General features: G+C 45.6%; 1 protein-coding gene and 1 long non-coding RNA gene across 5 annotated transcripts in view; one reads left to right on the top strand and one right to left on the bottom strand.

Moving 5' to 3' along the window:
• Window positions 1-12,734, top strand: part of LOC130355990 (uncharacterized) — a 29,428-nt gene that overhangs the window by 2,620 nt on the left and 14,074 nt on the right. The window contains exon 1 of one of the 4 annotated variants that reach the window (XR_008888724.1): window positions 11,897-12,425. The exons of the other annotated variants lie outside the window; for them this stretch is intronic. This is a non-coding gene — a long non-coding RNA (uncharacterized LOC130355990). Of the gene's footprint in view, window positions 1-11,896; window positions 12,426-12,734 lie in introns of those variants that run through there. 4 annotated transcript variants of the gene reach the window in all.
• CCDC28B (coiled-coil domain containing 28B) overlaps window positions 8,334-12,734 on the bottom strand; it is a 37,922-nt gene continuing 33,521 nt past the window's right edge. Inside the window, exon 6 of the mRNA XM_056556947.1 lies at window positions 8,334-9,668. Coding sequence (XP_056412922.1) covers window positions 9,593-9,668 — 76 coding nt within the window. The 3' untranslated portion in view covers window positions 8,334-9,592. The remainder of the gene's footprint in view (window positions 9,669-12,734) is intronic.

Below are 12,734 nucleotides of genomic sequence, written 5' to 3'. Positions count from 1 at the left end.
AAAACTACAACTCCAAGCATGCCCAGACTGTCCAGGCATGCTGGGAGTTGTAGTTCTGCAACATCTGAAGGGCCAGATATTGCAGAACTACACGCCCAGCATCCCTGACTGTCTGGGCATGCTGGGAGTTGTAGTTTTGCAACATCTGGAGGGCTACAGTTTGGAGACCACCATATAGTGGTCTCCAAACTGTGCCACTTCAGATGTTGCAAAACTACAACTCCCAGCATGCCCAGGCAGTCAGTGCTTGCTGGGAGTTGTAGTTTTGCAACATCTGGAGGACCACAGTTTAGAGACCACTACACAGTGGTCTCCAAACTGTGACCCTCCAGATGTTGCAAAACTACAACTCCCAGCATGCTCAGACAGCCTTTGGCTGATCGCCGAAGGGCATGCTGGGAGATGTAGTTATGCAACAGCAGGAGGTACGCAACTAATACTCCCAGCATGCCGAGACAGCTGTTTGTTGTTTGGGCATGCTGGGATTTGCAGTTTTGCAACATCTGGAGGGCTACAGTTTAGAGACCACTGCACAGTGATCTCCAAACTATGGCCCTCCAGATGTTGCAAAACTACAAATCCCAGCATGCCCAGACAGCAAACCGCTGTGTGAGCATGCTAGGAGTTGCAGTTTTTCAAGATCTAGAGGGCCACAGTTTAGAGACCACTGCACAATGATTTCCAAACTGTAGTCCTCCAGCTGTTGCAAAACTACAAATCCCAGCATGCCCAAACAGCTGTCTGGGCATGCTGGGAGTTGTAGTTTTGCAGCATCTGGAAGTCTACAGTTTAGAGACCACTGTATAGTGGTCTCCAAACTGTAGCCGTCCAGATATTGCTAGGCAACTCACCGGCTTCCATAGGATCCAGGGAGCCGCCGATGATAAGTGGACCTTTGGCGCTGGTCCCCATCGGTTCCCCGTTCTGCCCGGACAACAGTAGGTGGACAGAACGGGGGAACCGAACGTTAACCCCCCCACCCCCAATCTTCTATTGGTCGTCGCTTCTGAACGGTCGTCGCTTGGCTTTACTCCTGCCACCTCACTCCTATCCCTTCAGGGGGATCGTGGGTGTTTTGGACAACCCTGATCCCCCTTATTTTCCGGGTCACCTGAGACCCGTATGACCCGGAATTGCTGCAAATCGCCGGTGTGAATTCAACGGCTATTTGCGGCGATTGCCGACATGGGGGGGGGGGGTGTCTCGGGACCCCCCCCCCTGGGCACTTGCATGGGATGTCTGCTGATAAATATCAGCAGTCACCCCGGTCCGGTACCCGGCGGGGACCGACATTCCCATGGGCGTACAGGTACGTCCTTGGTTCTTAAGTACCAGGGCGTCAAGGCGTACCTGTACACGCGTGGTCCTTAAGGGGTTAAAGGGGTACTCCAGCAATTAAAAACGTATCCCCTATCTACATGATTTACAGAATCTGACCTTTGGGACCTCACACTACCAAGGCCCCAGCTCTCCTGCCATGTGGGAGAGCCAGAGATACACAAGTACAGGAGTATTTCCAGTGCTACTATAGAGAATAGATGGAACAGTGCCGACCCCGTCGCTCCATGCAGCGAGGAGATTCGAGCCCCCTTCTGGAGATCCCCCTACGATCAGATACTTCTCCTCTATCCTGTGGATTGGGAAAGAGTTTTTAAATGCTGGAGTACCCCTCCAAATGGTATTCCTGTTCACCCACACTAAACCAATATACAGGGTTATCTTTATATAGTTGAATGTGCTGACAACAAAATCACACAAAAATTTTCAATGGAAATCAAATTTATCAACCCATGGAGGTCTGGATATGGAGTCACACTCAAAATCAAAGTGGAAAACCACACTACAGGCTGATCTAACTTTGATGTAATGTCCTCAAAACAAGTCAAAATGAGTCTCAGTAGTGTGTGTGGCCTCCACGTGCCCGTATGACCTCCCTTTACTGCCTGGGCATGCTCCTGATGAGGTGGCGGATGGTCTCCTGAGGGATGTCCTCCCAGACCTAGACTAATGCATCCACCAACTCCTGGACAGTCTGTGGTACAACGTGGCGTTGGTGGATGGAGCGAGACTTGATGTCCCAGATTTGCTCAATCAGATTCAGGTCTGGGAAACGGGCAGGCCAGTCCATAGCATCAATGCCTTCCTCTTGCAGGAACTGCTGACACACTCCAGCCACATGAGGTCTAGCATTGCCTTGCATTAGGAGGAACCCAGGGCCAACCGCATTAGCATATGGTCTCACAAGGGGCCTGAGGATCTCATCTCGGTACCTAATGGCAGTCAGGCTACCTCTGGCAAGCACATGGAGGGCTGTGCGACCACCCCCAAAGAAATGCCATCCCACACCATTACTGACCCACCGCCAAACTGGTCATGCTGGAGGATGTTGCAGGCAGCAGGGTGAACCTGCTTTCATATGTGAAAAGCACAGGGCACCAGTGGCAAATTTGCCAATCTTGGTGTTCTATGGCAAACGTCCTACACGGTGTTGGGCTGTAAGCACAACCCCCACCTGTGAATGTTGGGCCCTCATACCACTCTCATGGACTCTGTTTCTGATCGTTTGAGTGGACACATGCACATTTGTGGCCTGCTGGAGGTCATTTTGCAGGGCTCTGACAGTGCTCCTCCTTGCACAAAGGCGGAAGTAGCAGTCCTTCTGCTGGGTTGTTGCCCTCTTATGGCCTCCTCCACGTCTCCTGATGTACTGGCCTGTCTCCTGGTAGCGCCTCCATGCTCTGGACACTATTACAGCTCAGTTTTGTTAAAGTGAATGGAACCAAGTTGTAATACCAGAAACAACCCGAGGACAGATGTGGTGCTGTTTTTTTTAAATAAATCAGCTCTGTTCTGTTACTAGATAACCCCTTTACACACGGTAAAAAAGGTCTGGAGGCTACACACAATGGCTCACTCAAAGGCTGGTTCCTTATGGGTGTAATACAGCTAAAGTGGTGTAAGGCTAAGTAGCCTTTGTGTGAAAAAAAAGGCCTGTGCAATTTATTGCGTCTGATGTTTTTTCTGGTGTTTTTGCATTTGAGTGGAAATAGCATTGTTGGCCCCTTTGGTGTTTTTATTTTTTTTAATTTGATGGGTGCAAAAAAAAAAAAAAAAGATGCAGTAGTGATGGAAAACTATTTATTTAACGAAATTTATATTTTTTATAACAAAATTTTAATACATTTTTAGACAGGGATCAATTTATGTGGGCGGGCAGGGCACTTAAAATGTAGCCGACAATAATAAAAATGTAGTGTGTGTGTGTGTTTCACTTTTCTTTTAATATTTTTTAGGTAGTACTACTACTCCTAGCATGGAACACACTGTTCCATGATGGGAGTAGTAGTTCCTGTACTAATAGAAAGATAGCCCCAGGTGTCACTCCTGACACCAGATGCGATCTTCCATAATATAGCAGAGATGCGGAGCGGCTCTATACAGCGCTCGAATCTCTGCTCTGTACTCCGGCCGGCCAGTGATGTGAATAGAAATTCACCTCACTCATTCATATTTTCCACCCCGAGTGGGGATTGGCCGGATGGTGGCAGCCAATCCCCGCTTTCAGCGGGAAATATGAATGAGTGAGTGGCCGGCCGGAGTACAGAGCAGAGATGCAAGCACAGGAGAAAGCCGATCCGCATCTCATGGATGAAGGATGATCGCAGCGGGTGTCAGGAGTGACACCTGCTGTGATCTGTCCTTAACTGCAGGTACTACTGCTCTCAACATGGAACACACTCTGCTCCATGCTGGGAGCTCTAGTACCTGCATTAATAGACAGATCGCAGCGAGTGTCACTCCTGACACCCGCTGTGATCCTACTGTAAAATGTATAGATGTGTCCGGCAGCTCTTCTATGGTCCCCTGCACTGACGTATATATACACATATTCATATTTCGCACAGAGAGATGTGATTGGCTGGAACCATCTGGCCAATCACAGCTCTCTGCGGGAAATATGAATAGGTGTATACCGTATTTATCGGGGTATACCACGCAACGGCCTATAACATGCACCCTCATTTTACCAAGGATATTTGGGTAAAAAAAAGTGTGTGCGCGTGTATACCCCGATATACCCCCAGGAAAGGCAGGGGGAGAGAGGCCGTCGCTGCCCGCCTCTCTCCCCCTGCCTTTCCTGGGGTCTAGAGCGCTGCTGCCGGCCCTTCTCTCCCCCTAGCTATCGGCGCCGCTGCCCGTTCTGTCCCCCTGACTATCGGTGCCGGCGCCCCATTGCCGGCGCTGATAGCCAGGGGGAGAGAAGGGGCAGCGGCACCGATTGCCGGCGCCGCTGCCCCGTTGCCTCCCCCCATCCCCGGTGGCATAATTACCTGGTTCGGGTCCGCGCTGCTGCAGGCCTCCGGCGTGTGTCCCCTTCGTCGTTGCAATGCGCTGCACGGCGCGGCGCATGACGCCGGAGGTCTGCAGCAGCGCGGATCCGAACCAGGTAATTATGCCACCGGGGATGGGGGGAGGCAACGGGGCAGCGGCGCCGGCAATCGGTGCCGCTGCCCCTTCTCTCCCCCTGGCTATCTGCGCCGGCAATGGGGCGCCGGCACCGATAGTCAGGGGGACAGAACGGGCAGCGGCGCTGATAGCTAGGGGGAGAGAAGGGCCGGCAGCAGCGCTCTAGACCCCAGGGAAGGCAGGGGGAGAGAAGCAGGCAGCGACGGCCTCTCTCCCCCTGCCTTTCCTGGGAGTGTATCGGCGTATAACACGCACATAGACTTTAGGCTAAAAATTTTAGCCTAAAAAGTGCGTGTTATACGCCGATAAATACGGTATATACGGCAGTGCAGGGGACCATAGAAGAGCAGCTGGCCGCATCTATTCATTACATTACAGAATGATCGCAATGGAACCCGGGGCGATCTGTCAATTAGTACAGGTACTACTACTCCCATCAGGGAACAGTGTGTTTCATGCTGAGAGTAGTTGTACCACCTAAAAAAAAAATTTTTTTTAAAAGGAAAAAACACACACATACACTACATTTTCATTATTGTCGGCTACATTTTTAGTGCCCTGCCTGTCAACATTAATTGATCCCTGTTTAAAAATGTATTAAAATTTAATTATAATAAAGATAAATTTCGTTAAATACAATTTTTTGCATCATTAATGTATCTTTTTTAATATATTTTTTAATGGTACTCTACGAAATGTTATTTAAAAAGGTATCTCCATCACTTTTTTGGATCGCTAAAGTCCAAAAAAGAATAAAAACTTGTTCCAAAACGCCAAGTTTTTCTTGCCTTTTTTTTTTTACTCTCATAGACTTCTATGGGAGAAAAAAGCCACGATTTTAGGGGAAAAAACACCATAGGCTCAACATGCTGCAACTTTGCAAAACCGCCAAGGAGCTGAAAAACGCCAAAAAAGAGTGGAAAAACGGCAAAAGGATTTGTGATAGCCTGGGGGGTGTAGGGTATGGGGAGTGTAGCTGTGCGATAATCAAAGGGTGCTTGTTAACCCTTGCTATTCGTGACGCCAGGGTGAGGGCTCCTCAATATAGCTTTTCCTACCACCGCCCTTCACAGGAACGATAGGGAGGTAGATGATAATGGATTTGAGGTAGAGAATAATAGATTGTCCACAACCGGAGAGCTTCTGTAAACAGTGTTAACTTTTACTGAAGATTTTCTGTATACTTCATTACCATAACAGTCTCTTAGCATAACAACAGCTTTCCTTTGGGGATTGACAATGGTTGGGACTTTAGCATTCAGAGTCTTTTAGTCTATTGCGCTGTTCCACTGGATTTAGGGGAATTAGTTGCGGTCCAGTTGTCAGGCTAGCATTAGCAGGAATTTAGATTTTAACTCACGATTTTTGGTTCTGCTGAGGCCGTAGGTTTTGAGGCCTAGCGTGTCTTTGAAAGTTGCGTAGCACACCGTCCTGTTAGTCCGGCATCCACGAGAGCAGCAACCCAAGAGAGCGATTATTGGACGCAGCTCCCTTATATGGGCAGGGGCTGGACTAACGCTAATTGGTCCATACTGATGTCAATCACCATTACAGAGATTTGTGGGTAACACGTGACCCAAGGACCTCCTAAGGTCCTGCAACATACCATAGAGGTTACTAGCAGGGTCACATGACCGAAGGTCCTGTGACGCTGAGCAAGGTAAGTACTATTCCATTCCTGTGAAATATAGATATCATTATTAAATATAGACACACATTAACATTAAAGTTAGACTTAAAGAGAGGCGACTAGGGGCTGTCCCACCTGAGGAACCCTACCTGAACGTAGTTACTCTGACTTTGGGGACCTCTACACTACGTACGGTATGCAATACGGTACCGGGACACCACAGATTTAAAAAAACGCCAAACTGAAAAACGCAAAGTGGAAAAAGAATTTAGTGATTTCTCATTGATATACAGCTAACATATGCCTGCATAGTTTTTTGGCCGAAAAAATGCCATGCGGCAGAATTGGCGTTTCTCTTGGCGTTCCCCCCCCCCCCCAAAAAAAAAAATAAACTAATGGAAACTTAGCCTAAGGGTACGTTCAGATGAGCGGATTTTCCACGCGGATTTTGCTGCAGATCCGCCGCTGAAGGACCTCTATATGCTGCCTTTACATGTGCCTGCTCGAAGCGGCAATACGCCACTACGAGCAGACATACTGCGATGTGCGAGTCGCCGCGTGCATGCGCAATATACTCGCACACCGCGCCAGTTCTCGGCCTAGCTCATTGAGCAGGGGGAGCGGCCGCGATGTGTGCGAGTACACCGCGCATGCGCAGTGACTCGCACATCGCTTCTGTGTGTCTGCACATGTAAAGGCACCATACAGAGGTCCTTCAGCGGCGGATCTGCAGCGTAAAATACACTGTAAATCCGCTCGTCTGAACGTACCTTAATACAGCTAAAATGTGCTCAGTAGTTCATTCTTACCACACAGATAATCCTGTGTAGCAGAGTGGTTCCTTCTGTTGTGGAGAGTGATTCCTTCTGTGGTGCAGGCCCCCATTAGGAGTCAGCTCATTAAGGTTCTATTCACACGTACAGTATCCTGCACAGATTTGATGCGCAGGATTTAAAGTTGTGTTCAGTCATTTAGTTTACATTGAAATATTCGCAGGACACTGTACATGTGAATAGCCCCTAAAGGAGAAGTTCCGCTGAGAACTTTTTTGTGCTATTATGCCTGGGCTGCCAGCATCTAAAACAACAAACTGGACTCACCTGCCACCACTCCCTTGGTGCCCTGGTATTGCCACTCCAGAACTCCGCTGCCATCTTCTTGGTTGCATCAGTGTTATGCATTGAACCCCGACACTGGTCACTAGTCACTACACTTCCGCTCAGCCTGGGACATCGCTGCGGCTGGCAATTAGCTGAGCCACAGTGTGACAAGACCACTGGAAAGCAAGAAGAAGATGGCAGTGGAGGACTGGAGTGGCAATACCAGGGCGGCGGCAGATGTGTTCAGTTTGTTGCTTTGCATGCTGGCAGCCCGGACATAATGGCACAAAAAAGTTCTGAACAGGTTTTCTTGAAAAACGGCTTCTCACCAGCACTAAATGCATTAGGTGGAGATTCTGTTAGAATACCAGGGGGCTCTATACAAGTAGATAAGAGCAGTTTCTATAGACAAGAGCATTATTTATGTAAATGAACTGTAACAATACAGTCTAAAAAAACATCTTTAGGACTAATCTTTAGGACGTGTTGCAGTTCCTTAAAAGGTTTGTTCAGCCATGTTTAAATGGGCATTATCATTAAAACGAATTTTTGCTATTGAACTCCTTATGGTAAATAAAAAATCTTTCTCATGTACTTTGTTTAAAAAAAAAAGAAGTTTTCTATGTTTTATTTGTGTTTAAAAAGTCTCCCTACTTGTCCAGAGCACATTTTCCCCCATCTCTTGCACAGACTTTGGACTCCTGCTGGCCTGGCAGAAGTCCAAAATCAGGAAATGCAGTCTGTAGTGCTGAGGGGTGTGTACGCAGCCTTAGCCAATCATAGCTCATCTCACACTGAACTGCTCTGTATGGCTACAGATGATGTCACCCCTCGTGGGGAATGCCCTTTCCCAGTCTGTGAATCTGACTGAGACTGAGCATAATATACAGAGCAATATCAAGGTAGAAAACTAAAAAAATTATAAAATTAAAGGCAGGGGGTGGTTCATCATGACGGGAGCAGTGAACTGGGAGGATTATAAAATTTAACAAGATTGTGACAGGTACTCAAGGGTACTCCACTGGCCAGTGTTCTGGCTGCGTTCGGAACATTTAGTTCCGAATGCTGAGCACGTGCTGCGGTGGTCGGTCACGTAAATGTTCCGAACGCAGCCAGAACACTGGCCAGTGGAGTACCCTTTTAAGTCACACCTACTTTACCAATCCCCTGCCCCTTCCATTCCAATGTTAAGTCTATTAAAGGAGATCTGCAGCCGTAGACACTTATCCGCAGGATAGGGGATAAGTGTCTGATCACGGGGGGCTCTGAATGCTGGGACCCCCTGCGATCTCCCGTATGGGCTGCCGCGGCCACTCGCCCCCTCCATGTATCTTTATGGGATAGACAGAGATGCAGTGTTTATACATCCCCCACCTCTCCCATAGAGCTGTATGGAGGGGGCGTGTTGTTGACCTCAGTGAGGTCGATGACACGCAGTGCCGTGGTAATGCCGGGTCCCCATAAGGGAGATCGATGGGGGTCCCAGTGGTCGGATCCCCCGCGATCAGACAATTATCCCCTATCCACAGGATAGAGGACAAGTGTCTATGGCTGCAGGTCTCCTTTAATTCAGGCTTGACAAGAGAAGAATGATCAGCTTGTGGCGCAGTGCCACTGCCATTGTATTATTGTCCATTACATCTACCCCTAGGTCCCTGAAAGTTGTTGTAGTTGTGGTGCATGCAGAAAAACCATACTGTCCTTACGGTGGGGTAACCCCCTTTGATCAAGCCTTTTGGGCTTTAATTTTTTTGTGTATGAAAATTTGGGTTCTCTACAGTTGCTAATATTCCTTACTGATCATAAATACACTAGCGATACACCATCACTTAATAAGATTGGAAAATAACTTGGCAGCCTTCATATTAAGTATTAAGCTATTTTATTAGGAAGTAAAGAATTTATTTCCATTTTGTATATATTAAAACAGTTTACCTCGCAAACTAAAGAAAAACAATTGCTTATACACTTATAGGCCCAGATTTATCAAACTGTGTGAGAGAAAAAATAGAGTGATTTTCCCACAGCAACCAATTACAGCTCAGGTTTCACTTTACCTCAGCTCATTAGCTGAGCTGTGATTGGTTGCTGTGGAAAGATCCCTCTATTTTTTCTCTCACACAGTTTGATAAATCATCCAGGCCATAGTCCCATAAAATGGCAGAATTGTCTATATTGCTTGATGCCATCTATATCTCATGGGACGTAAATCCATGCGTTTCCTGTGTTGTGCTTGTAACTCCTGTAAAAGAGCCTATTCTTCATTCTCCTCATTCATCTTTGTGCTTCTATATGGCTTCATAAAGCAGCAAGAACCCTTTAGTACTTGCGGACTCCTTGCATTTTACCATCTTCTAGTGTTCTACATCTTGCTGTAGTTTTCGTCCAGTGTTCCCTAGTTGATACTCTCTGTGATATCTTCATTAGGAGATGGTGGTGCTTCCTGGTTTTCTGCCAGATTTAGCTTTTGTCTAGGTTGTTAGTATTAAGGATAAAATAATAATAATTCTTTATTCAAGGACATATAGTTAAAAGTGATTTCTCGTGTTGGTAGTGGGTAAGACTGCATTCACATCTCGGTTTTACACTACAGGTGCCGTATCCGGCTGGGGGAGGGGCAAACCGGGCTCTTCCGTACCCCATCCGGACCAGCGCTGAACTCCATTCACTTTAAAGAGCCGACCGGAGTGAAACGGTGACTCCGGTCGGCTCATTTTTGACCCGTATCCAGTTTTGTCACCGGACCTAAAACCGTAGTATACTACGGTTTTAGGTCCGGTCACAAACTGGATACGGGTCAACAATTTGCCGACCAGAGTCACCGTTTGACTCCAATTGGCTCATTAAAGTGAATGGAGTTCAGCACTGGTCCGGCTGGGGTACGGGAGAGCACGGTTTGCCCCTCCCCCAGCCGGATCCGGCACCAGTAGTGTAAAACCGAGATGTGAATGCAGCCTTAGTATTCTTTTTTCTTTTATTAACTTAAACTCATATGTGTCCCTGAAGTCTCTGTATAAAATGCAGTATTCTGCGTTATTATGTTGACATCTCATATATAATGTTATGTGGCATGGTCCATTTTTATATTTAAGCTATGGTGGATGGGCTGTTCATATTACACTTACAGGAATTATTAATCTGCAATATAAATTACTGAAAGCCTCAATACGGTTTTACAAGAATACTTAAAAAAAATTGAAGTTTGAAAGGCCTTTACAATACCATGTTTGTATGTTAAAAAAAGTTATTGCCCTAACTTACCCCCACACTGCTGCAAAGATTGACATTTTGGGAGTATTCCATGTCCAGGACATACAGTAGGTAACATGACTGCATTGGGGGAAACCATGGGCACAGCAAACCCCTCTCCGTGCCGTGTAGTCATGGATGACCTTGACCACCGCAGCAGTGTGAGTTCAGTGGGTACCATTTCATAAACAAGCTATTACATTTTTATTCTTCAGGAATAAGAGAATAAAATAAAGATGCTGTACTATTAAATAGTCTGGACTACTGGAAGTTGTGGTAATATTATTGAATTATGTCATATTATTCTGGATCACTGGAAGTATTAATTACTAGTAGTTGTGGTAATATTATTGAATTATGTCATATTATTCTGGATTACTGGAAGTATTAATTACTAGTAGTTGTGGTAATATTATTGAATTATGTCATATTATTCTGGATCACTGGAAGTATTAATTACTAGTAGTTGTGGTAATATTATTGAATTATGTCATATTATTCTGGATTACTGGAAGTATTAATTACTATAAGTTGTGGTAATATTATTGAATTATGTCATATTATTCTGGATCACTGGAAGTATTAATTACTAGTAGTTGTGGTAATATTATTGAATTATGTCATATTATTCCGGATTACTGGAAGTATTAATTACTAATAGTTGTGGTAATATTATTGAATCATGTAAACTTTTTCCATCTGATCCAGCACAGATGCTCTGCTGGCTGCCCACTGGTGTTATTTACAGGCTGCCAAAATACAGTGCTAATAAAATCTAAGCTACTATCAGAACAGTCTTCTTATTGGGGATTAAAGTGATTGTCACTGTTTCATAAGCAGAGAATTTGGAGGCAAATCATATAATATATAAACATATAGGGGGGGGGGTATTTATCAAAGGATTTATGTGTTTTTTCACGTAACTTTGGCGCAATACTTTGGCGCCAAAGTTTGACGCATCTTCTCCACTGTCATTTTTACAACTTTCTCAAAGTCACACGGTCCTGTGTGTGATTTTAACTTTAGTCTGTAATTCATCATTTGAGCCAATCGATCTTTGGCGCAATTTTGCCACAAATCCCTGCCAAGGAATTTTGCACATGTAAAACACACTTAGCAATGTCAGAAAATGTAAAGGCGTCAAAATCCATTAAAAATGTTTTTTTGTGAAAGCAGCGACGCCTCCAGGGCGGCTCAATACTATCCTGCGACATAGTTGTCTCTGAGGATCCTTCACCCTCCGTTGAGCCAGCATTGGACACGGCCACACAGGTTCAGGAAAGGTAAGCACTAAAGCAGTGGTCTCCAACCTGCGGACCTCCAGATGTTGCAAAACTACAACTCCCAGCATGCCCGGACAGCCAACGGCTGTCCGGGCATGCTGGGAATTGTAGTTTTGCAACATCTGGAGGTCCGCGGGTTTAAGACCACTGCACTAAAGTAACAAAAAACAAAAAAAAACTACCCAAGTTGAAAATAAAATCCATTTCACATGGTGACTATAAACCCCACAAAAGAAAATAACTCACGTCGTTTGCTGATATACTGCGGGAGGGACTCCAAAATGGCTGCTCTACAGGGTAAAATACGCCTCCTCTGTGGTGGTAAGTTCTGTGTAAAAGGCGCTGTGAACGGCTGATTTCAACATTTCACCAAAATTACTAACAACTTGCACCAAATGATAAATTTGGTGCATGTCCACGAAAACCAAAGTGAAAAAAAAAAGGGTAAAAATAAACTGTCAACCGGCAAAATTGATAAATACCCCCCATAATGTGCAAATCATTTCCTAATCTTCTCCGCCTTGCAGCTCCTGTTTGTATTTAGAAATAATGCAAAGGCAGAAAGAAAAAGAGGGACGCTCTCTGGTGTGCTGCTGTAGAAAAAAATGGACAGAACCCACCACCTCGTTCTGGGTGTCACACTTGATCCACTGGGGTGGTCCGACAGAACAAGTGAGACCTTATGAAGGTTGTGCGGTGGGTAGGATACGTGCAGTGTGCAGCTCACTTTCCCTTGTCCGTATCCACAAGGGTACGGAACTGTAGAAGCAGAGTAAAACTTTACTCTATTTAGAAATAAGAAAGATGAATTAAGTCATTTATGCCTTGTCATAAAGTGTTTCTTCATATGTAATTCTAAGAAAACGTAACAGCTGAAATACTGCAAGTTGAACACCAGATGGCGCTCTCTTCCTTCCATAGTTAATGTAATTGGATATATTAGAAATGTTTAAAAATATACAGAAGGTTTTCTGGGATCTAAAGAATTATTTATTATTAGCAGGA

This window comes from Hyla sarda, chromosome 2, assembly GCF_029499605.1.
Source record: "Hyla sarda isolate aHylSar1 chromosome 2, aHylSar1.hap1, whole genome shotgun sequence".
Taxonomy (NCBI): domain Eukaryota; kingdom Metazoa; phylum Chordata; class Amphibia; order Anura; family Hylidae; genus Hyla; species Hyla sarda.
Note: the sequence above shows the minus strand (reverse complement) of the source record. Positions and strands in the feature narration are given on the sequence as shown.